Here is a 26,265-nt window from a genome sequence, read left to right as displayed (position 1 = left end):
TTCCATAGAATAAGCCTAATCAAAAGCGGGAAATGCACAACAGAATTTCAAATTTTAGTGAACTCTCCTAGAGCCAAGGGGGCTGGATAAACCCCTGAAACTATTGCCCTGAGAGAGTCTTTAAACCTTAAACCAAAAATATCCCAAAGCCTTCTTAAAACCAAATAATAATTTAGCTTAACTAGTAAAAGATGTCTGCCTTAATTATTATGCTTATTATGAACAAAGTGACAAAGCAACTCAAAAGATTAGATAGGAACCTTAGGGGACAGTGAGTTTATACTAATGGGGAGGAACAACTCAGAAAAGGAGGGTGAGAATGGTTGCACAACTTGAAAAATGTTATCAATGTCACTGAATTGTACATGTAAAGATGTACAACAAAGAAAGATCCTTAACTTTTAGTAGGTTATTTTTTTTTTTCTTCCTAGGTTCCCCGTCCTACTACCTGGTGCTCCTTGCCTCTAGACAGCTGCTATTAACAATTTGGCCTATATCCTTCACAGCAGGTTATTTCTTAGAGTACCAATGACTCAGCCCTCCATGTGGGAAACAGGAGCCTTTCAGGGTTTCTCATGTGAAGCACCAGGGTTGTGTGACAAATGTCACAGTGCTCATTCCAGGTCTATGCCTATGGAAGAATGTTTGAGATGCCTAATGGGGTCTCCTAAAGGAAACCAAAGGGACCAAGGAGAGAGAAAGGGAGCGCTAAGATAGCTTCTGCCTATAGTTCACCCCAGCTCACTGGACTGGGCTAGACTGGGCTACTAGCCAGTGACTGACAGATGAATGGCACTTCTCTTCTCAGCGCCAGACAGCTCCAAGAGTGAAAGCCCTCCGTTCTCAGCTGTGGTGAGAGTCCCCAAAGCAGCTGAGCTGGAATGGACTTTGGATCTGAACGAGGAGGAAAATGAGCTGGTGCGGAGTGAATTTTACTATGAGCAGGTAACAGCAATCAAATGTCACAGTTATTTGAGTGCCTTTGTGTTGTATAAAGGAGTCCCTGGACAGAGCAAACAGTTAAACAACCAACTACTAACTGAAAGATTGGAGGTTCCATCCTACCCAGAAGAGCCATGGAAGGAAGTCCTGATGATCTGCTTGTGAACAGTTACAGCCTTGAAAACCCAACGGAGTGCAGTTCTGTTCCCCACCCATGGGGATGCTATGTGTCAGAATTAACTCGATGGCAGCTGTAAATGATGTATAAGGCATGAAAGGAAGTTGAGGTATATGTGAACATGGCCTGAGACACATAAACAATTATAAGGCAGAACAATTGTGAGGAACATCTTGGAAAATACACGAGGCCAGTGAGTGTTGTGGAAAGTCAGAGGAAATCAGGAAGGGCATCGTGGAAGAGGTAGCATTTAAAATGAGCCTTCGAAGAGTGATAAGATTTCCACAAGCGGAGATTTGGAGGCTTGAGGGGAGTGAGGATGGGGAAGTACAAAACGAAAGCATCTGCATCAAGGCACAGCATCAGAACATTGCAGGGCATGATTGGGGAATTTGAAGCTGTTCAGTTTGGAAGGAATGTAATAAATTGATAGGGAGGCAGTAAAACATCAGATTGAAAAGGGATTCATGTATAAAACAAAAAAAAAACCTGTTGCTATCGAGTTGATTCCAACTCATATCGACCCTATAGGACAGAGTAGAACTGCCCCATAGGGTTTCCAAGCAGCAGCTGGTGGATTCGAAATGCCGACCTTTTGGTTAGCACTGAGCCCTTAACCACCACGCCACCAGGGCTCCAACGTATAGTGCCTTCAGTTCTGGGGTAAGGAGTATATACGTGGTGGTGCATCAGGAACCTGTGAAAGGCTTCCAAGCAGAGGAACAGAATGATGAGAAACGTGCTTGAGGAGCTACCAGCAGTGTATCCAGTGGCTTGAAGCAGAGACTCCTCCAGATGGTCAGATAGGGAGGTGGCTGTCATAGTCCAAGCTGAGAATAGCGACTAGTGGTACAGGAGACTGGAAAAGGGGCCCGGGGGGACGGGCTATCAACGGTCTCAAAAAGTAGGCAACACATGGACACAGCCGCCTTTTTCCCAGTAAGGTGACAAAACCTAGTAGCCAGAGCTTTGGCAGTGCTGCCGAGAATGTCTGAAATTTGTTTAGTTCCATTCCCACTTCTGCTTTGCTGTGGCATTTTGGCTCCTTCCACCAGGGAAATGGGAAGACTAAATCCTGCCACCCAGCAGCATCTGAAGAATGCTTTGCTCCCTGAGTTCACTGTGTCTTTCTGCCCCCTCGCACCCTGGCCAGGCCCCCAGCGCCTCTTTGTGCATTGCCATCTTGAATCTGCACCAGGACAGCATCGCCTGTGGCCACCAGCTGATTGAGCACTGCTGCAGGCTGTCCCAGAGCCTCACCAACCCAGAGGTGGATGCAGGGCTGCTCACAGACATCATGAAGCAGCTGCTCTTCAGCGCCAAGATGATGTTCGTCAGGGCTGGCCGGAGCCAGGACTTGGCTCTTTGTGACAGGTATTTGTAAATTAGTCCAGATTCTTTTACATGATGGTAGTTCCTCTCCGTGAAGCCCTGGTGGTGCAATGGTTAAGCATTCAGCCGCAAAACAAAAGATCAAATGTTCAAATCCACCAGGAGCTCCGAGGGAGAAAAGACCTGGTGATCTGCTCCCATAAATATTACAGCCTAGGAAACCCTATGGGGCAGTTCTACTCTGTCACATGGGGCCACTATGAGTTGGCATTGATTCGGTGGCATACGCAACAACTACAGTTTCTATCCAGCTGCCTTTTCTGATCCCGCTGTGATTTTTCATCTCACAACCCTCTCTGACAAGACATGCTGAAATGCCTTGCATCTCAGTTTGATGTTGATTAAAATACTCAGTTATCAAATCCCAAGTGTCTTCCCTTGCTCTAAGTGGACAGCCTGTGTCCTCTTTCCCAGAGTGGGTCCTCAAAGCGGAGTTTTCTCTAGTTACATCCAGTTAGAAAGAAAGTAAAGACTTTAACTTGTGAATTTGTGATTAGAAGCAATGTAGGGGAGCACTTTCTGGCTTCAAAGTAAATGTCCAATGTTCAGTGCTTAGTCTTGACTAAAATTCCACATCACTCTTGACAAAATTCAGACTGTAACCTCAGGGAGTTTTTTATAAATAGATTTATTATGTATTAAGTAAAGTTTTAAAAATAATCATAAAAATAACTAAAAATCTGCGAAGTTATAAAAAAAGAAGGCGAAAAAAACAGAAATCACTTCACAAAGTAAAAAACAGAAAACAAAGCATGGAAAAGGATTTAAAAGCAAAAATAAAAATAGAGACCAAATATATCTTAAATATCAGTCAATCTAAATGAGAGAAAACCTGCTTATTAAAAGATACTCAGATTGGAGGAAAAACAAATTTAACATCAAATCCTGAATTTCCTTTAAAATCTAATATGTTGTTGTTAGGTGCCCTTGAGTCAGTTCTGACTCATAGCGACCCTTTAAGACAGAGTAGAACCGCCCCATAGGGTTTCTAAGCAGCGGCTGGTGGCATTGAACTGCTGACTTTTGGTTAGCAGCTGAGCTCTTAACTACTGTACTACCATATTCACTTTAGGCTAAGGTAGCAGAAATTAAGAACGTCCTCACTTCTGTAGGATTCTCACCCACCCGCAAGGTGTCCTGGGCTTCCCTTGGCAGTTTACAGCAGTGATTTCAAATTACGTATTCTTTGTCCCCCAGCATGGATTCAGATATGCCTGCTGCCAGGAGGCCTTGCCCTGGGTAGAGAATCCTCACCTCTGCGTGGCCAGGTTGCTGATGGGAGTAGACTCATCTCTCGTGTGCTTTGGCGTGCAAATCAGTTAAGAACTCCTGGCTTGCAGAGCACTTCCATAACTCAGACCCCCTTCTGATAGACATTAAAATTAAATGAATGAATGAATGAGTAAATGTATGTTTTAGAAAAACTCACACCACCTATTTCAGATGTTTTCTTATTCTAAATGCACAAGTATATCATGGTACTGAATTTGCTTTTACACGCTGTCTAGTTGCTGCTGAGTCGATTGCGATTCATGGCAACCGCACACGTGTCAGAGTACAACTATGCTTCATAGGGTTTTCAATGGCTGATTTTTCAGAAGTAGATTGCCACGCCATTTTTCCAAGGTACCTTTTGGTGGACTCAAACCGCCAACCTTTTGGTTAGCAGCTGAGCACGTTAACCATTTGCACCACCCAGGGACCCAACCCATCTGTACTAGCTTGAGAATCTCTGGTGTACAGAATCCCTTTCCAGGGAGACCAATGGACAAGTCAGACTTCCCAGGGTTTTTTGCTGGAATTATTAGACAAGATTGGGTAACGTAGGGTGTAGGTTTGTTTTGCGCAGTACTAGACAGAATGATACAGCCCTCTGGGCTCTCTGTCTTTACAAGGTTTTTGCATTCATCAGGTAAGATCAAAGAAGATGGCCCTACTAGTTGTAACAAGTGACCATTCTTAACCCAGGGAGAGGATTTCAAGTCCAGGAGACTAGAATCCAAATGAAGGGCCAGGATGCCCTTGCCCAGCAGCACCCCCAGGAAATAGTGGTGGTGTGACCTCTGTGCTAAGCCAGAGTGCAGGCCGTTGATACAGTCTCCATGCTCTCTTTCAAGAAGCAGGGCTCATTCAAAAGACTGAAAAGCAAATGGGTAACTTCAACATTCAGTATGAAAGCCTTGCCTCAAATAGAAGGCCTGAGCATCCCTGCACCAAGTATTAATATCTAAGGTTTAATGAGGGCCAGAAAGGTTCCAGACACTATCCTAAACCTTTTTACTTGAGTTATTAACCAAACCAAACCTGTTTTCATTGACTTGATTCCAACTCATGGCAACCCTATAAAAAAAAAAAAAGGTAAAACTGCCCCCATAGGGTTTCCAAGGAGGGGCTGATTCGAACTGCCGACCTTTTGGTTAGCAGCCATAACTCTTAACCACTGTGTCCAATAACCTGGGCTCCTGAGTTATTATTACAGAAATGTAATGAAGAAATTGAAGCATAGAAAGGTTAACTACCTTGCCCACGGCCATAGAGCTGCTGATAGAGCCAGGATTCAAAGCAGTCTGACTCTAGAGCGTTCACTCATAGTCTCTTTGCTATGTCCCTCTCACTTCTCATTATCACACTTTACAGTTGAAAATGAAATTAAAAACTTTTAAAGAGAAACTATCCTTAGTAAAAGGTCCCGTGGTGGCACAAGCTATGTGCTCTTCTTGAGTGCACTTAATCTCTTTTTCTAACTCTAATACCCTTTCATCATGTTGAGATACTCAGTTGTGTTTTTCCTCATTCGTTTTTGCTAAGGATTCACCTATAGCTTGTAGGACATTTACAACATCTTGCTCTTCATTTTCTTCTGAAGCTTTTACACCATCTATTCAGGAAAACCATGCAACTGAGTTTTGACACATAACTTCTGAAGTTGCTCGTTTTCAAAAAATTTACTTAAATTATCTCACTCTTCAACTCTTAACAGAAATTTCTTTACTAACTCAGTAATCCGTTCTTTAAGGCTAACATCCCCTTCTTTTTGAGACAGAAGAGCTTCCAAATCACTATTCAACTGGCTCTTTTCTGAATTCAATCTACTATTTTCCTTATAAAGTGACTTGACTTCAGATGACAGTGTTTTCTGGTCTTGACAGAAATTACAAACCAAAAGGGCGACAGTTCAAACCCACCCACCAGTCCTGGGGAAGAAAGTCCTGGCAATCTGTTTCTGTAAAGATTACAGCCAAGAAAACACATGGAGCAGTTCTGCTCTGCAACACACAGGGTCGCCATGAGTCAGAATTGACTCAATGGCAATAAGCTTGGTCTGGTTTATGCTTAGTGAGAGTCTGTGGAGGAGGCTCATTGCTGTGCCCTTTTCCTCCCCTTAGCTACATCAGCAAGGTAGATGTACTGAATATTTTAGTTGCTGCTGCCTATCGCCATGTGCCATCCCTGGATCAGATCTTGCAGCCAGCTGCAGTAACCAGGCTACGGAACCAGCTTTTGGAAGCCGAGTACTACCAACTCGGTGTTGAGGTGAGGCAAAAACAAAGCTTACCTCTGCCCTACTGTAATGAGTTGCCATTGTCTAGCCTTGCAGACAGGTATTACCAACTCTCAGCTGTCCTTGGCCTGGGGAAGTATCTAGGGCACAGATGTTTTGCTTGTGAGGAAGCGATGGTAGGTGGGAGTTTGGGGAGGTGATTGGCAGCAGGGGGACAGAGTAGGTCTTTGGGAGCCCTCAGGCCTGGTGTAGGTATCTCTCACTAAGAAGCAGCAATTTTTCCTCCAGGTCTCCACAAAGACTGGGCTTGACACCACTGGGGCATGGCACGCTTGGGGCATGGCCTGCCTCAAAGCTGGGAACCTCACTGCTGCGCGGGAGAAGTTCAGCCGCTGCCTGAAGCCCCCTTTAGACCTCAATCAGCTGAGTCATGGCTCAAGGTTGGTGCAGGATGTGGTTGAATACCTGGAGTCCACAGCAAGGCCCCTTGTGTCCTTGGTAAGAGCACAGCAGTGCCCACTTGGGAAGGGAGTATGACCAGGCACAGTATACCCTGGGATAAGGATAGGCTTCAATTCAGCTGACCCTGTAAGTCCTGGCTAAGAGCATGTCAGGCTTCCATTTTGTTTTTTTCCATTACGTGTACAGTGAAACCTGTGAGAGCCAGAACTCGACGAGACTGCCTCATTTTTCCGGGTCTCACAGGTTTTGCACCTTTGACAGGGTGCTGTCTTAACCACTGTTCTATTGCTCCTCATAGTGGAACATATTTGTGTTTTCCTTCTCTGACAGGTTTCTATCTTACCACAGGTTCCAGCTTTTGCAGATATTACTATAGTTAGATAAGTAACACTATATGTATTTTCTTTAAGTAACTCTATGTGATTAGATAAGTCATACAGGGTCAATTTTTTTTAAAGGAGAAAGAAGCCACAGAAAACTTTTTTTTAATATAAAAATTATTTGTAATCCTGGTTAAAAAAAAAAAAATTCATTGCTCTTGAGTTGATTCTAAGCCATGGCAATCCTGTGTGCTACAGAGTAGAACTGCTCCATAGCGCGCTCTTGGCAGTAATCTTTACAGAATCAGATTGCCAGGCCTTTCTTCTACAATACCCCTGGATGGGTCTGAACACAAACCATAGAGCTCAAACCATTTGTGCCACCCAGGTACCTTAATCCTGTACCCAGTCAGACTTAATTAGCATTAAGGTTTTAGTGAGTTTTCTGATTATGTTTGTGAATGACACCGGAATTATACAGCATTACAATATGTAGAATTTTATATCCTGCCTGGGCATGTTTTCACATGGTCAAATATTCTTTGCAAGTATGGCACTTATTGAGTTCCACTTTTCCCATGAACCTCCCTCCTTTCCTGTCAGCAAGATGACGATTACTTTGCTACCTTGAGGGAGTTGGAAGCTACCCTTCGGACCCAAAGCCTCTCCTTGGAGGTGATTCCTGAGGGAAAGACCATGCACAACACCTACTACCAGGAATGCCTCTTCTACCTGCACAACTATAGCACCAACCTGGCCATCATCAGCTTCTACATGAGGCACAGCTGCCTGCGGGAAGCCCTGCTGCACCTCCTCAACAAGGTGGGAACCACAGACACAGTTCTCAAAGGGCAGTGCCTACCTTACCCACCTAGCTTGAACCACTCAGCTTTAAGGGGAGAGGGGTGCAGTATGGAAACATGGAGCTGTGGGATCATCTCTGGTGGAGCCGAGGCGAAATGGAAAATTCTCTCTACACAGTCGTTAGGCGGTGGGTGTGCAACAAGTCTTCTCCTGGATTCCAAATCACCCTTCTGACTGGCAGTGAGGAATTTCACTCCTTCCCCCAAGGCAGAATCAGATAGTAGTTAAGAGCATAGACTCTGGCGGGAAATGCTTGGTTTGAGTCTTGTAAGTCCTTGAACAAATTACCTAACCTCTCCTAACCTCAGTTTGCCTCATCTGTAAAGTAGATATAATCACAGCACTTAATATATAGGATTATAAACCCGTTGCTGTCAAGTCAATTCCAACTCATAGTGACCCTATAGGACAAAGTAGAACTGCCCCATAGGGTTTCCAAGGAGCAGCTGGTGGATTCAAACTACTGACCTTTTGGTTAGCAGCTGAACGCTTAACCACTTTGCCACCAGGGCCCCTATAGGATTATAAAAAAATTAAAAAAATAAAATAGTGAGGGTTAAATGAATCAATCAATATTTTGTTAAGTACTTAGAACAGTGAGTGCCTTATAGAAAACTCTCCAAATGTGTTAGCTGTTAAGACTTTTTGGAGCACATTAATGCTGACAGAAATTTTTTTTTTTTTTTATTAACTTTTATTGAGCTTCAAGTGAACGTTTACAAATCAAGTCAGACTGTCACATATAAGTTTATATACACCTTACTCCGTACTCCCACTTGCTCTCCCCCTGATGAGTCAGCCCTTCCAGTCTCTACTTTCGTGACAATTTTGCCAGCTTCCAACTCTCTCTATCCTCCCATCCCCCCTCCAGATAGGAGATGCCAACACAGTCTCAAGTGTCCACCTGATACAAATAGCTCACTCTTCATCAGCATCTCTCTTCTACCCACTGTCCAGTCCCTTTCATGTCTGATGAGTTGTCTTCGGGGATGGTTCCTGTCCTGTGCCAACCGAAGGTTTGGGGACCATGACCACCGGGATTCTTCTAGTCTCAGTCAGACCATTAAAAAAAAAAATTTTATGGTCTTTTTATGAGAATCTGGGGTCTGCATCCCACTGATCTCCTGCTCCCTCAGGGGTTCTCTGTTGTGCTCCCTGTCAGGGCAGTCATCGATTGTGGCCGGGCACCAACTAGTTCTTCTGGTCTCAGGATGATGTAGGTCTCTGGTTCATGTGGCCCCTTCTGTCACTTGGGCTCTTAGTTGTCATGTGACCTTGGTTAATGCTGACAGAAATTTTGTAAGTAAATGTTCTTATTTTTGTTTACAAACACCATCATATTGAACATTCACTGTAATGTCCTAGGCATATCACTGTATGCATTGTGATCTTTAAAAAGCAAAGTTTTAAATAATATACAACAAACAGGTAATACTTACCCAAAGTATACTGTGGTTTGGAATTTCCTGGTGAATTTCAGTTTGTAGTGGGAAGGAGTTCTTGAACTGGAAACCATAGTAGAGAGATCAGAAGAGAATTGGTCCATCGAGAAGTCATCATAGAAAGTGTGCAAGCAGACAAAGCGAATGGAGTAAAATGGAGTTAGGAGCCGAGAGTTGACAGAGGATGAGGGAAAGGAAAAGCGTGGTGTCTAAAGAGAGCTAGGACCCAGGGACTAAGGCAAGACGATGCTTCATCCTCGTCCTAGTTCTGTTTGCCTCCCTCCATACCTGTTGACTTAGCTGCTGGTCCACTCAGAATTGTTACCACAGGGTCAGGAAGTACCCATGACACAGATCCCCTATCAGGGCTCCAAATATCTGGTAAAAGGAGAACGGGCACTGTTCTTTTTTTTGGTGGGGACCACTCTACTTTTTTCTGCTCACATCCCCTGCCCTCCTCCCCTGGAGGCCAGGTACCACTGAAGTACTTTTTGGAGCCATTGTTGGGCAAAGTCAGAACTGTTTCACCATGACCCTTGGACATTCCTTTTTTTATCTGAATGTTCCATGATAACTTTCTGGGGAATTTTGTACCAGATTTTAAATATGAAATTAAAAGACTTCAAGGTATACTTTAATTGCAGTCTGCTGCCTTAATTCAAAATGACATCCAGTGAAAGTTTACAAATAGACATATGTTCTAGACTTGCTCCCAGTGACCTCACCAGTTCAGAGAGTTGTGGTAACCATCCTCTACAAGACAGTGCAAGGGAAATGTTCTCACTACTGCTTTAGCTGCTAACAGTCTTAGCTAATAACCAGGCCTCAAGGGTAATGTAGAAGTTATTTGGAGTTGAACAATAAGAAAACTAAAGCAGGGGGAAGTGGTTTGTGCAGTTTGGGGTAGAATACCCAGGAAAGGTGATGTTTGAGTAAAGATCTGAAGGAGGCGAGGGAGTAAGCTATGCAGAAGGGCCGGGGGCGGGCAGCCAGGCAGAGGGAGTAGCAAGTGCAAAGTCCAGGGTGGCTGGAGCAGGGGGAGGAGCTGGGGAAAGAGTAGCAGCAGATAAGGTCTGAAAGGTAACAGAGTTGCTAACTTCTTTTTTCTTTTCCTCAGTTTCCAATTGATTTTTTGAGGTAAAGCTGCTTCTCTAAAGCAGGAATTACAAATGGAAACCACGTAGTCTGTTCTTTCTGTTTGATGACTGTGGTCCAGAGAGTTAAGCTGCTTATTTAATTATCTTGGTATAAGCTGACTACAGCACTGGCCCTGCTTTGCATTTGTCTGAGCTAGGAAAGAAGCCTCCGTTTTTTATCTCCTATAATCACAATTCTTCTCGGGGCAAAATATCTTACCTTTATTTTCAAGGTGGTAAGAGCAGAAAAAGCACTGTGGAAATTACATCTGAATACCTAGAGCACAGAAGGTGTTCTGTTTCTAGCCTTATTCCCTGCCCATTTTGCCAGTTTGCCCACCACACTGCCCTGAGGATAAGCTCTCCAAAACACAAATGTTACTCTTGTTAGCTGCCTTCCAGTTGGCCCCTGACTCATGGCAACCGCACACACAACAGAACAAAACTCTGCCCGGTCCCATATCATCCCCATGGTGGCTTGTGATTTGGATTGTTATGATCCATAGTGTTTTCACTGGCTGGTTTTCTAAAGTAGATTGCCAGGCCTTTCTTCCTAGTCCATCTTAGCCTGGAAACTCCACTGAAAGCTGTTCAGCTTCATAGCAACACATAAGCCTCCGTTGACACACAGGTCGTAGCTGTGTATCAAGTTCAACTGGGAATCAAACCCAGATCTCCCTCATGGAAGACAAGAATTCTACCACTGAACCACCAATACCTCATTATTTATTAAATAGCCAGGGACTGTTCTGGGAACTAGGGATACAGCAGTGAAAAAAAGACAATAATATCTGCTCTTACGTTATAGTAGAGGGAGACAATAAACAAGGTAATAAACTATATAGTGCTGATGAAGATTAATAAGAAAACTAAAGCAGGACGTTGGGAGTGGCTTATGCAACTGTGAGTAGGATGCCCAGGAAAGATGACGTTTGAGTTAGACCTGAAAGAGGTAAGGGAATAAGCCATGCAGGTCGGTGTGGGGAGGGGTGGGCAGGCAGGCCAGGCGGAGGGAGTAGCAAGTGCAAAGGCCAGGGCAGCTGGAGCAGAGTGAGCTGAGGAGAGTGCAGCAGCAGATAAGGTCAGAAAAGTAACAGGGGCCATGTCCTGCAGGGCCCTGTAGACTTGTGAGGACTTGGGCTTTCCCACTGAGAGAGAAGAGAAACCGTTAGAACATTTTAAGCAGAGGGGTAACACGATCTGATTTGTGTTCTAACGAATTGCTCAGGTTGATTCGTTGGCATTAGAGAAAAGGAAGGCTAGGGTGGAAGATGGTAGACCAGGGAGGAAACTGTTGCGATAATCCAGGCAAAACATGATGATGGCTTGCTTGAGTCAGGATGATAGCAGCAGAGTTGGTGAGAAGAGGTCAGATTCTAGGTGTATTGTGATGGGAGGGTCAACAGAATTGACCAGTAAATTTGATTTTGGGGTATTAGGGAGAGGAGGACTCAAAAGTTTTTGATCTGAACAACTAGAAAAATGGAGTTGCCATCTACTGAAAAAGGGAAGATTGCAGAAAAAGCAGGTTTGTAGGAAACAATCAGCATTGGATGTATTATTAGATACCCAAGAGAAAATGTTGAGTGGGCAGTTGGATATAAGTTGGATATGTACTTCTGGAGTTTAGGAGGAAAGGATAGTCTGGAGATAAAAATTTAGGCATCATCAACAAATGGATAATACTTCATGAAATTAAATGAAATCACCAAGAGAGTGAGTATTGATAGGAAAGAGAATAGGTTTCTCCTAAGTCCTGGAGAGATTAGGAGGAATCAGCAAAGGATATTGAGAAGGAGTAGCCACAGAAGTAGAAAGAAAACCTGATGTCCTGGAAGTCAAATAAAGAAAGATTTTCAAGAAGGAGGAAGCCATCAGCTATATCAAAAGCTGCTAATAGGTCAAATGCAACAAGGACCAATAATAAACTGTTGGATGTAACCTCGTAGAGGTCATTGGTGACCTGAGGGTAGTTTCAATAGAGTGTGGGTGCAAAAGCTAGTTCAGAGTGGGCTCAAGAGGAAATCACAAAAAAGAAATAGGAATAGTAAGCGTAGGTAACTCCGTCAGGAGCTTTTCTGTAAAGGGAAGGAAAAAAGTGGAGCAGTTGCTAGAGATGGATTCTCAAAGGTATCTGTGATGCACAAAAGGTTCAGAAGCACTGCTTTGGGGAAGATACAGGAGGGGTGTGAGTGGAAGGAAACCCAGTGGATCCCAGACATGACAGGCTTGTGACTTCTGACTTCTGACCTCTATCTTCTCCAGGAGAGTCCTCCAGAAGTCTTCATAGAAGGCATTTTCCAGCCGAGCTATATAAATGGGAAGCTACATATTTTGGAAAACTTGTTAGAATCCATTGATCCAACCTTGGAAAGCTGGGGAAGGTACTTGATTGCTGCCTGCCAACATTTACAGAAGAAGAACTACTACCACATTCTGTACGAGCTGCAGCAGTTTATGAAGGTAACAGCAGCCCCATCCTGCCTTCTGCTCTGTCACAGGCACGCTGCTATGCAGGGGAGGCAGTGCAAGATGAAGGAACAAGACTTCATTTGATCCCTGGCCTTGCTCTTTGACAGACCCTAGAGTAAATCCATGTTGCTCTCTAGCATTGTTAAATAATACTAGGATTTCCATCCTAAAGAGGTAAACTTTAATCTTGTCAATACTGGCATTCTTCAGGATCCAAGGATATAATGGTAAAAATGAGGTGAGATATGTGGTAGTTTGAAGGTAAGCATGAGGCATGAATGCAAAATTCATGAGGAAGAGTGGAAAACCAAGTGAAGATGCCTGAAGGGAGAGGGAAGAAGTTTCTCCCAATCTGTCTGAGGGTTGCCAATAGTAGATCACAGAGAAATTGAATTATTCAATGCCAAAGCGTGTGTGAAGACAAGAAGTTGAATAGAGAATCAGAAGTATCCTTTTTTTACAATCTTTTAAGCGGTGGAATAATTTCCTATCCAAGAGTTCAGCTGGTCAGCTTGTCTTAGGATCTCTTGGGCCTTGGAGTGGCTGATATGAAAGAGAGAGCAGCTCAGCCGGTTGGGGGAATGGGTGCTGGCCACAGGCTTCATAGGTGGAATCAGATCAGGATTCTTATCACACTCCATTCACAAGATACCTGATCGCCTTTGACCTGGATGCTTATTTCCCTCTTCTAGGACCAAGTTCGGGCCGCCATGACCTGTATTCGGTTCTTCAGTCACAAAGCAAATTCATATACAGAACTAGGAGAGAAGCTCTCGTGGCTGCTTAAGGCCAAGGACCACCTGAAGACCTACCTCCAAGAAACATCCCGCAGCACCGGAAGAAAGAAAACCACCCTATTCCGAAAGAAGATGACTGCAGCTGATGTGTCAAGGTATTTGAAGGTTCAGGGAATAATCAGGGTGAGGCAGAAAAGACTGGAACTGAGTGTCTATTAATGATGAAGATGTTCTCGCCCAGTCTCAGAACCCTTGAGAAAAACATCCAGAAGGAATCGTCCTGGATCATAGTGTCTCATACAAGCCTGGAAAGGCTAGAAAGAGGCTTTTAGGATTACACAATTAGACTAAATGGCAAAATCCACTCAATAGGCAAGAAAGCTCATGAGGATCTGGCCCCGGCCTCCCTCTCCATCTTTATTTCATGCTACTCTCTTTGTCCTTTTCTAAGCTTCCACATGTTCCTTAATACACCAAGTCCTTTCTTGCCTCTCAGCTTTTGTGTTTCCTGATCCGTCTGCTTAGAACACACCATCTAAAGTAAGCACCCCACCACCGCCATTTATTGCCTTCACAGGCCTAATCGCTGAGTATTTTATGTGTTTGTTTATTGTCTCTCCCCTAGCCTGTATATTCTATAAGGGCAGAGTCCATGTCCCTCTTGATCTATGTTGTTCTGTTACCAGCTAACATAGTGCCTGGCACATGGGTGCTCAATAAATCCTTATTAGCTGAACAACTAGACTTTGTCTCGTTCCACAGTGCACCTTAACTATTGTGAATCTGTACAAGCACTGGTAGTTGTTGTTAGTTGGTGTCAAGTCAGCTCTTGTACAACAGAATGAAACACTGCCCAGTCTTGTACTATCTTTATCATTATTGGTATGTTTGAGTCCATTGCTGCAGCGATTGTGTCAGTTCATCTCATTAAGGATTTCCTTCATTTGCATTGGCCTTCTGCTTTACCAAACATGATGACCTTTTCTGGCAATTGATCTTTCCCGATGACGTAGTCAAAGCACCAGACCACCTGTTTTTGTCATCATAACTGCTCAGAGGGTATTTTGGATCTCTTTTCTCCATATCAGTTCCTTTGCCTTTTCTCTTTCCATTTTATTATAACTTTTTGGTCACCCAGCCCTAGCCACAGCACTCCTGAAGCCCCTTATGAGGCTAGACTGTGTGTACCTGTTACTGTAGGCACATGAATACACTCCAGCTGCAGATGGAAGTGACCAGGTTCTTACATCGGTGTGAAAGTGCTGGGACCTCTCAAGTCACCACCTTGCCTCTGCCAACCCTGTTTGGAAATAACCACATGAAAATGGATGTGGCCTGCAAGGTATGTATGGTGGTTCAGACCTCAGGCAGACTTCTTCTCTCAAAACACTTTCAACAATTTTAATTGCCTACTTAGGATTTCAGTTGTATGGTGGCGCCTCCCCCACTCAAATGTGAGCCACAGAAGACTGGATTCAAGTCCATTTTGATCACTTATTTTGTGTCCCTAGTGCTTGGCACTTAGTGGGGTCTCAACAAACATTTGTTGAATAATTGAATAAATGGGAACCCTCAGTGACATTACTGATTGAGGGATTAATCCAATAATTATTGCTTCTTTAATCACCAGCTTCCCTCCCTTTTTCAGGTCATGCTGGGAGGGAAAAGTGTAGAAGATGGTTTTGGAATTGCATTTCGTGTTCTCCAGGTATGACTTGGATTACTGGAGGTTATACCAGGGGTGATCAGCACCTGACCCCAGTTCTGTAAGAGGCTATTCTTCAGAAAAGATTTATCCCAAGAAAAGCAGATTTACACGAACGTTAAGTGTGAAATCAAGGAGGTGGCTGTTCTAGAATTGGGTCACATTCAAGATTTGAGGCCAGTTTGCCAGAAATCAAGTAGGCAACCACAGATCTATAAAAAGCTATCGCATAAATACCTTGAACTGGGTCTGGGATTTCTCCTCACAAGTGTTGCCCTGCACAGCCTGTCCTAGTCCTCCCAAGGGAGCGTGGCAGGAGGTGGGATCTGAGGGTTTTCTGTGTATCAGGAGGGGCACCAGCAGCAAGGGCTTCCCCTCCATCCTCTGCATGTACAGGGGCCAGCTCTGGGAGCACATTTCCTATTGCTTGTGATAAAGGACACAGGTGTGGCTGTGACACCAGGTCAGGGGCTAGAGCAGGGTCTCTCCAGATACCAGCCCCCTGTTGCCGACACCCTGGGGGCACACTAAGGAAATCATTTCTCTTCCAAGAAGCTGGGGTGTCCATGCTCTGTGCATATCTAAATGGCTTTGTAAGTAATCTGTCAAGTTTCTTTTTTCTCACACATTTCCAGTGTTGGACAAAGCTCTCCACACACAGATACCCCCACTTGAGCAGAGGGCAGCTCCTTACAGGCCTGGAGGCTTAAGTGTTGCTCTAGACCAAGTTTAAGGTATTTATCTAGCACTTTTCAGCACATCAGTCGTTTGATGAATTGGTCTCTTTCCAAACACAAAGGCATTACTCAACAGAGCACCAAGTCTCCAGGGCAGCAAACACCAACCCCTGACATGTTTCCCAACAGAAAGGTGACTCGTGAGCGAGAGAATGAACTGATTTGATTCGCGTAGATTAGAATATTTCCGAATGTAAGTGACACAGGAGCAAGTGCAGTATACTGTTTTAGACATGAAGATTGGGATTTTTGTGGATCCTCCTAAATGTCTGCCTAACTCTAACTCCAAAGGGGACCTTTCAGCTTGTGTTCTTCCTTATAGAGTCAATCCTCATTATTCACAGGTTGCATATTTGCAAATTCACCTACTTGCTAAAGTTTATTTGTAACCCTGAAGTCAACTCAGGGTACTTTCACAATCCTTCTCAGACGTGCAGAGTGACGAAAAACTTGAGCCTCCCAACGGACATGTCCCCAACTGAGATGGAACAAGGCGACACCCTGCTTTCTTGTTTTGGTGCTCATACTGTAAACAAGTGTCCTTTGTGCAGCTATTTAGTGCCACGTTGTTTGCATTTTTGTTGGTGATTTTGCTGTTTAAAATGGACCCCAAGCACTGTGCTGAAGGTACTGCCAAGGGTTCCTAAGAAGGCAGTGATGTGCTTTAAGGAGAAAATATACGTGGTAGGTTAAGCTTGGTTCAGGCATGACTTGCAGTGCTATTATGCATGAGTTCAGTGTTCATGAATCAACAATAAAAAACTAGGTGTCTTTAAATAGAAACATAAAAACAAGATTATGTATTTAATCAGTTGATGAAAATGTGACCAGAGGCTCACAGGAACCTGACTCTATACTTTCCCTGAAGCAAAGATTAGTACCCAGTAATTTAGTGTTTGCAGCAACTTTATAGAATGTAACCACCATGAGAATCGACTATTTTGAATGTAACCACCATAATGAGAATCGACTATTTGTATTTGCCATTTTGACTACCGTCAATATGACTTATCTATGCCAAGCACAGTGGGAGCTTTTTAAATGTTGCCCCCCTTCCCACTGTTGGTACCCCCTGCATTATAAGCCCATCATCCCATGTTCTTCTCTAGGACTTCCAGCTGGATGCTGCTATCACCTACTGCAGAGCTGCCCGGCAGTTGGTGGAGAGAGAGAAATACAGTGAGATCCAGCAACTGCTCAAGTGTGTTAGTGAGTCAGGCATGGCAGCCAAAAATGACGGGGACACCATCCTCCTCAACTGTCTAGAAGCATTTAAGAGAATTCCACCCCAGGTATGCTAACTCCCATACTTCAGCTCGGCCTGTCTATTTCAACATCTTCTGTCTTGGTTGTCTAGCGCTGCTGTAGCAGAAATACCACTTTAAAAAAGCCACCCACATGTGGTATTTTTTTATCTCACAGTTTAGGAGGCTAGAAGTCTAAATTCAGGGTGCTGACTCTAGGAGAAGCTCCCTATTCCTTGACTCCTTGATGATCTTCAGGTGGCTTAGCATGTATCTTCCCTCATCTCTGCTGGCTGGCTTGCTTGTTTAATTGCTTTTATACAGGCAGTTCCCAGATTATGGATGAGTTCTGCTCCTAAATTTGTCTTTAAGTCAAATGTGTACATAAGTCGAAACAGTTAGGTACAGTTCGTATCTAATGTCAGTTAGTCAAATGTTTGTGTTAGTATATAGTGTACTTTCTATGCATAAAAGACAGTAAAGAAACACTTATAGATATGCTAAAACATCTTAAACATAATAATAATAATGTTTTGATGGGTGTCACAAAGTAGTTTGTTATTATGAACCATTGTACATACCTCGAATTTTTAATGTAATAGGCTTTAATGGGGTTGATTTGTAACTGTGGGTTGTACGTAAGTCAGACGTTCGTAACCCGGGGACTGCCTATATCTCAAAAGAGATTGACTCAAGATACACCCTACACTAATCCTACCTCATTAACATAACAAGGACAACCCATTCCCAAATGGAATTATAACCACAGGCATAGAAGTTAGGATTTACAACACATATTTTGAGGGATACGATTTAATCCATAAGAATCTTCACACCCCCTCCTCATTTTTCTGTTCTCCACAATGTTCCTGAAGCTCTACAAGATACCTTTATCTTTCTGACACTTCTACAATAACGATCCCACTCTAATCAACCCTTCTCTGCAAAGAAAAATTCATGGTGATACCTCTATACCTAGAAGATGTCCCTCAATATCCCATTATCTAGTATTTTTTGCATCTGGCAGTATCTATGGGCCAACAGAGTTGAGCTTCTCCCTGTAATTCTAGAGGAGGTCAGGGTGGTCCAGAGGATGGCATTTGAAGCATGCTGCTTACAAAATTAACGGCCTATGTTTTGGTATCATTGTGGGGTGAACAGAACCATATCCATTTGTGAAAACCAAATATGGGGTTCTTGGGACCTTTGCCTTTTCCCCAATTTCCCCAAGCTTAGTGTTATCTGTCAGATTTCTTTCATTGCTCTTATATCAGGAATTGAGTTTAAAAAGAAGAATCAGGCAGATATCCCCAACCTGGAGTCAGAATGATGAAGCTGATACTGGATTGGGGCCAGGTTCCTGTGCTGGGGGATTCTTCTCTTACACCTACTATGTTTCTCTTCTGCACAGGAGTTGGAGGGCCTGATCCAGGCAATCCACAACGATGACAACAAGGTGAGCAGAATCCTCTCCAAACCCTGGTGATGCATGAACAGCACCTTGGGCTTGGCTTCTTGTTTTTTTTCCCTTGCTCCCTACAACAGCACCATACAACCTTGAATCTCAACTTCTTTGTTATTCAGAGGTGGGGCCGATACTCTGACAGAAGTGTAGAAGGGAGGGAGTAGATAGGGGAACATGTGAACATCAACTGCGTGAACTTTTGCCTTCCCATTTCTTTATCCCCAAGACAAACGTGTTCTAGACCTCTTCTGAATTTCTATTTTATACTGAAGTAAAAAGAGAACCCTAGGAAGTCCTTCTCTTCCATCGTTAGGGTGACTGAATGAGGTTCTCGGAATGGGTGGGCGCTTCCATCCTATGGAAAAGATGGAACAGAAGATACGAGGTGCTATTTATTAGCATATCCTGAGGGAAAGAGGGTACCCTCTACTGTTAGAAAAAGCTCCACCCAACCTTTTGACCAACAAACGTCCATTGGTATCTCATTCTCCAGAATGGGCCTCTCCCCTGAGGCCAGTGGGCTCTTCCCTACCTAGTCAGAAGTTGACAAACCTTTGCTTCACATTGCCTTTGTGATAAATGCCAGCCAAGATAAAAGTACTACCTGCTGCCCCGTTTGTGGCTAACCACAGAATCGGTCCTCCTGCCATCCTCCAGATGGCACATGGGCCAGGAGAGGCACAGGAAAACCAAGCCAGACTTTGAGCTACGCTTTCCACCAGCAGTAGAGTGATCTGGCAGATGAGTCCCTCATGAAGAAAATTAACGTCAGAGCCAAAGAGCTTCTTACACAGCCACAGAGCTGCTGTGGCTATATTGCTGATACTGGGACTCAGTTTTCGGGCATTTTTCAGTTGAGGATTAGGAAGAAGAACATACTCTAAACATTTCTTCATTTATTTCTTCATATCCAAATGAAATCCTAAGGCAAAGATAGATGAAAGCTCTTCACATTCTGAAATGTGGAGAAATACTTTCAAAGAACCAGAATGAGAAACCGGAAGCCGAAACATTCACCCAGGTCCCTGACTCCTGGACTGCAGTTCTTTTCCGAGGCTTCACTGAGCTTCACACTCAACAGAACAGAAACTTTTTCCTAGGGAAGATGTACATCACTAAAATCCATACAGTTGTTACCACTTTTTCAACGTTTTCACTCTGCAGCCATTCTGATGCAGTTAAGTGATTTCAGGCCATGGAGTCTTGCCAAAAACCAGCTTTATTTAGTTCCTATTGCAAACATAGGAGCCCTGTTCGTAAAGCACTGAGTTGCTAACTGAAAGGCTGGTTGTTCAAACCTACCAGCTGCTCCACCAGAGAAACATGTGGCCTTAAAGATTACAGCCTCAAAAACCCTACAGGAGGCGGAGCCAAGATGGCGGAATAGACAGACGCTTCCATCGAGCCCTCTTTACAACAAAGACCAAAAAAACCAGTGAAACGAGTATATTTGTGACAAGCTGGGAGCCCTGAGCATCAAAGTCAAGCTTAGACAACAAACTGAGGGGCAGGGGGAGGAAGAGGCTGTTCAGAAGTGGAGAGGAGTCACCGGACCTGAATCGTGGGGAGCCCTCAGACACCATTCCCGGAGCGGTGGCAGCAGTGGGCTGGTACTAGCATTCGGCTGCAGTTTCCTCAGGGAGAAGCAGCCAGCCACACAGACCACTCACGCCTCCGGAACCTGAGGAGAACGGTGCTCCCGGCGGAAGCAAAGTATTTGTGGATATTTTACCACGCTCCCCGCCCCCCCTACCCCCAAGCCAGCTTCAGTGATTGAATCCCTGGGCTGGAGATAGACCCTGGTGAGCACTTAGAGCCGTCCTCCTGGCCTTGGGGAAGGAAAAAATTTGCAAGTGGTGGGAAAAGTTAATTTCCTAGCTCCATTAACCAGGTGAGCTCAGGACAGTAGCAGCTCCTGTCCAGGCATAAACCGTCCATGGACCTTGAGCACCTTTCCCTTCTGCCTGGACCTGTGTGGGCCTATTTCAGGAGAATAGGCCTTGTTGATGAACTCCAACCATTTCAGCGGTGCAGTGGAGAGATGGGTGTTTGATGTTTGACATTGCTTTGCCTATTAAACAAGGTCCCCACCTACCCACAATAGGGACCTAAGGACTGGTGGCTCCACTTGGGTCGCCCAGCCACCCGCGACAGGGGCCCAGGGATAACTGCTACCTCCCAGTCCTTACAACCAAAAACTTTGGGTGCCTGTGGTCCCTCTGCAGAGCCCACCCACCAGCACGCTGTAGGGAACAGAGACACGTTTTCTTCAGAGACACCTGGGAGTTGGTTCTCAGCCCCCTGCCTTGCTCAGAGCGTGACTCCCTGCTGCAATCAGATACGGGTATATACGTCAATCACCCCTGCCCCTCTAAAACTGTAGGACAGAGCCTGTACCACACACTTGATATCAGCTACCTGGAAACCTGAGCTGAATTCATACAAGAAAACTGAATGGACTCCTAGACTGATATACCCGATAACAGCTCTAGCCAGCTGGGGACAGGACACCAGAGCTCCAAAGGCGAAAATAATCAAGCTAGCTCACTCAAGCAACCCATAGGGGTATACCAAAACAAAACAAAGCAAGCAGCTATGACACAGTAAGAAAGCATAAACTAATACAATAACTTATAGATGGCGTGGAGACAACAGTCAATATCAAGTCACATAAAGAAACAGGCCATGATCACCTCAACAGGCTCTCGAAACAAAGAATCCAGGGATCTTCAAGATGAAAGTGCATTCCTGGAATTACCAGATGCAGATACAAAAGTTTAATGTACAGAACCCTTCAAGACATCAGGAAGGAAATGACGCAATACGCAGAACAAGCCAAGGAATGCACAGATAAAGCAACTGAAGAAATTAGAAAGATTATTCAGGAACATAATGAACAGTTTAATAAGCTGGAAAAATCCATAGACAGCGATCAGAAATTCAGAAGATTAACAATAAAATTACAGAATTAGATAATAGAAAGTCAGAGGAGCAGAATTGAGCAAGTATAAGCTAGAATTTCTGAACTCGAAGATAAATCACTTGGCACTAATATATTTGAGGAAAAATCAGATAAAAGAATTTAAAAAAATGAAGAAACTTTAAGAATCATGTGGGACCCTATCAAGAGAAATAACCTACGAGTGACTGGAGTACCAGAACAGGGAGGGATAACAGAAAATACAGAGAAAATTGTTGAAGATTTGTTGGCAGAAAACTTCCCTGATATTGTAAAAGATGAGAAGGTATCTGTCCAAGATACTCATCGTACTCCACATAAGGTAGATCTTAAAAGAAAGTCACCAAGGCATAATCAAGCTTGCCAAAACCAAAGATAAAGAGACAATTATAAGAGCAGCAAGGGATAAAAGAAAAGTCACCTACAAAGGAGACCCAATAAGAGTAAGCTCGGACTACTCAGCAGAAACCATGCAGGCAAGAAGGCAATGGGATGACATATTTAAAAAACTGAAGGAAAAAAACTGCCTGCCAAAAATCATATATCCATCAAAACTGTCTCTTAAATATGAAGGTGAAATTAAGACATTTCCAGATAAACACAAGTTGAGGGAATTCGTAAAAAGCAAACCAAAACTACAAGAAATACTAAAGGGAGTTCTTTGGTTAAAAAATCAATAATATCAGCTATCAACCCAAGACTAGAACACTGGGCAGAGCAACCAGAAGTCAACCCAGACAGGGAAATCCAAAAAACAAAACAAGATTAAAAAAAAAAAAAAAAAGCCCAACACAGGGTAATGGTGATGTTATTATAGAAAAGAAGACAATGTTAAAATAATAAAGAGGGACTAAGATATGTAATCATACACCTTCCATATGGAGAGGAAGATACAGCGATACAAAGAAATAAAAGTTAGTTTTAAATTTAGAAAAATAGGGGTAAATAATAAGGTAACCACAAAGGAGACAAACTATCCTACTCATCAAAATAAAATACAAGGGAAAAATACAGACTCAGCAGAAACAAAATCAACAACAACAAATATGAGGAAAGGGCAATGCATAAAGGAAATCTACTCAGCACATAAAATCAAGTGGGAAAAAGAAACGGTCAACACACAAAAAAAGACATCAAAATGTTAGCACTAAATTCATACCTATCCATAATTACCCTGAATGTAAATGGACTAAATACACCCATAAAGAGACACAGAGTGGCAGAATGGATTAAAAAACAAGATCCGTCTATATACTGCCTACAAGAGACACACCTTAGACTTAGACACACAAACTAAAACTCAAAGGATAGAAAAAAATATATCAAGCAAACAACAATCAAAAAAGAGCAGGAGTGGCAATATTAATTTCTGACAAAATAGGCTTTAAAGTTAAATCCATCAGAAAGGGTATGGAAGGACACTATATAATGATTAAAGGGACAATACACCAAGAAGATATAACCATATTAAATATTTATGTACCCAGTGACAGGGCTGCAAGATACATAAAACAAACTCTATCAGCACTGAAAAGTGAGATAGACAGTTCCACGATAATAGTAGGAGACTTCAACACACCACTTTTGGTGAAGGACAGGACATCCAGAAAGAAGCTCAATAAAGACACGGAAGATCTAAATGCCACAATCAACCAACCTGACCTCATAGACATATACAGAACACTCCGCCCAACAGCAACCAAGTATACTTTCTTTTCTAGTGCACATGGAACATTCTCTAGAATAGACCACATATTAGGTCATAAAGCAAGCCTTAGCAGAATCCAAAACATTGAAATATTACAAAGCATCTTCTCAGACCATAAGGCCATAAAAGTGGAAATCAGTAACAGGAAAAGCAGGGAAAAGAAATCAAACTCTTAGAAACTGAACAATACCCTGCTCAAAAAAGACTGGATTATAGAAGACATTAAGGATGGAATAAAGAAATTCAGAGAATCAATGAGAATGAAAACACTTCCTATCAGAACCTTTGGGACACAGCAAAAACGGTGCTCAGAGGCCAATTTATATCAATAAATGCACACATCCAAAAAGAAGAAAGGGCCAAAAACAAAGAACTATCCCTACAACTTGAACAAATAGAAAGAGAGCAACAAAAGAAACTCACAGGCACCAGAAGAAAACAAATAATAGAAATTAGAGCTGAACTCAATGAAATAGAAAACAGAAAAACAATTGAAAGAATTAACAAGACCAAAAGCTGGTTTTTTGAAAAACTCAACAAAATTGATAAACCACTGGCCAAACTGACAAAAGAAAAACAGGAGAGGAAGCAAATAACCCAAATAAGAAATGAGATGAGCAATATTACAACAGACCCAACTGAAATTAAAAGAATCATATCAGATTACTATGAAAAACTATACTCAAACAAATTTGAAAACCTAGAAGAAATGGATGAATTCCTAGAAACACACTACCTACCTAAACTAACACAAACAGAGGTAGAACAACTAAATAGACCCATGACAGAAGAAGACATTGAAAAGGTAATAAACAAAATTCTGAACAAAAAAATGCCCTGGCCCAGACAGCTTCATTTTCAGAGAAGAGTTAACACCACTACTACTAAAGGTATTTCAGAGCACAGAAAAGGATGGAATACTACCAAACTCATTCTATGAAGCCACCATATCCCTGATACCAAAACCAGGTAAAGACACCACAAGAAAAGAAAATTGTAGACCTATATCCCTCATGAATGTAGATGCAAAAATCCTCAACAAAATTCTAGCCAATAGAATTCAACAACATATCAAAAAAATAATTCACCATGACCAAGTGGGATTCATACCAGGTATGCAGGGATAAAAAAAAAAAAAAATTTTTTTTCAGGGATGGTTCAACACTAGAAAAACAATCAATGCAATCCACCACATAAATAAAACAAACGACAAAATTCACATGATTTTATCAATTGATGCAGAAAAGGCATTTGACAAAGTTCAACACTCATTCATGATAAAAACTCTCAGCAAAATAGGAATAGAAGGAAAATTCCTCAGCATAATAAAGGGCATTTATACAAAGCCAACAGCCAACATCACCCTAAATGGAGAGAGCCTGAAAACATTCCCATTGAGATCAGGAACCAGACAAGGATGCCCTTTATCACCACTCTTATTCAGCATTGTGCTGGAGGTCCTAGCCAGAGCAATTAGGATAGATAAAGAAATAAAGGGCATCCAGATTGGCAAGGAAGAAGTAAAAGTATCTCTATTTGCAGATGACATGATCTTATACACAGAAAACCCTTAGGAATCCTCCAGAAAACTACTGAAACTAAAAGAAGAGTTCAGCAGTGTATCGGGATACAAGATAAACATACAAAAATCAGTTGGATTCCTCTACACCAACAAAAAGAACATTGAAGAGGAAATCACCAAATCAATGCCATTTACAGTAGCCCCCAAGAAGATAAAATACTTAGGAATAAATCTTACCAGAGATGTAAAAGACTTATACAAAGAAAACTACAGTACACTTCTGCAAGAAACCAAAAGAGACTTACATAAGTGGAAGAACATACCTTGCTCGTGGATAGGAAGACTTAACATTATAAAAATGTCTATTCTACCAGAAGCGATCTATACATTTAATGCAATTCCAGCCCAAATCCCAATGACATTCTTTAATGACATGGAGAAACAAATCACCAATTTCATATGGAAGGGAAAGAGGCCCCAGATAAATAAGGCATTACTGAAAAAGAAGAACAAAGTGGGAGGCCTTACTTGACCTGATTTTAGAACCTATTATACCGCCACAGTAGTCAAAACAGCCTGGTACTGGTACAACAAAAGGTACATGGACCAATGGAACAGAATTGAGAATCCAGACATAAATCCGTCCACATATGAGCAGTTGATATTTGACAAAGGCCCCAAAACAGTTAAACGGGGAAAAGACAGTCTTTTTAACAAACGGTGCTGGCATAACTGGATATCCATCTGCAAAAAAATGAAACAAGACCATTACCTCACTTCATGCGCAAAAACTAACTCAAAATGGATCAATGACCTAAATATAAAATCTAAAACAATAAAGAGCATGGAATTAAAAATAGGGACAACGTTAGGAGCCTTAATACATGGCATAAACAGTATACAAAACACTATAAAGAATGTAGAAGAAAAACTAGGGAGCTCCTAAAAATCAGACACTTATGCTCATCCAAAGACTTCACCAAAAGAGTAAAAAGACTACCTACAGACTGGGAAAAAGTTTTTAGCTATGACATTTCTGATCAGCACCTGATCTCTAAAATTTACATGATACTGCAAAAACTCAACTACAAAAAGACAAATAACCTAATTAAAAAATGGGCAGAAGATATGAATAGACACTTCACTAAAGAAGACATTCAGATAGCTAACAGATATTTGAGGAAATGTTCACGATCATTAGCCATTAGAGAAATGCAAATCAAAACTACAATGAGATTTCATCTCACTCCAACAAGGCTGGCATTAATCCAAAAAACGCAAAAGAATAAATGTTGGAGAGGCTGTGGAGAGATTGGAAAACTTATACACTGCTGGTGGGAATGTCAAATGGTACAACCACTCTGGAAATCAATTTGGCGCTTCCTTAAAAAGTTAGAAATAGAACTACCATACGATCCAGTAATCCCACTCCTTGGAATATATCCTAGAGAAATAAAGGCTCTAGAGAAATAAGAGCC

At 42.6% G+C, this 26,265-nt stretch overlaps 1 protein-coding gene across 3 annotated transcripts in view; it reads left to right on the top strand.

The window, feature by feature from the left end:
- The window catches only part of ZFYVE26 (zinc finger FYVE-type containing 26), an 87,300-nt gene that overhangs the window by 55,517 nt on the left and 5,518 nt on the right, over window positions 1-26,265 (top strand). For all 3 annotated transcript variants that reach the window (XM_049897889.1, XM_049897888.1, XM_049897890.1), the window contains 11 exons: window positions 809-945; window positions 2,274-2,494; window positions 5,899-6,046; window positions 6,303-6,512; window positions 7,400-7,618; window positions 12,504-12,701; window positions 13,403-13,602; window positions 14,648-14,789; window positions 15,096-15,155; window positions 16,999-17,181; window positions 18,545-18,589. In XM_049897889.1, coding sequence (XP_049753846.1) covers window positions 809-945; window positions 2,274-2,494; window positions 5,899-6,046; window positions 6,303-6,512; window positions 7,400-7,618; window positions 12,504-12,701; window positions 13,403-13,602; window positions 14,648-14,789; window positions 15,096-15,155; window positions 16,999-17,181; window positions 18,545-18,589 — 1,763 coding nt within the window. The remainder of the gene's footprint in view (window positions 1-808; window positions 946-2,273; window positions 2,495-5,898; window positions 6,047-6,302; window positions 6,513-7,399; window positions 7,619-12,503; window positions 12,702-13,402; window positions 13,603-14,647; window positions 14,790-15,095; window positions 15,156-16,998; window positions 17,182-18,544; window positions 18,590-26,265) is intronic.

Source organism: Elephas maximus, chromosome 10 (genome assembly GCF_024166365.1).
Source record: "Elephas maximus indicus isolate mEleMax1 chromosome 10, mEleMax1 primary haplotype, whole genome shotgun sequence".
NCBI classification, from domain to species: domain Eukaryota; kingdom Metazoa; phylum Chordata; class Mammalia; order Proboscidea; family Elephantidae; genus Elephas; species Elephas maximus.
The sequence above is the reverse complement of the archived record's forward strand: the minus strand, read 5'-3'. Positions and strand labels throughout refer to the sequence as shown.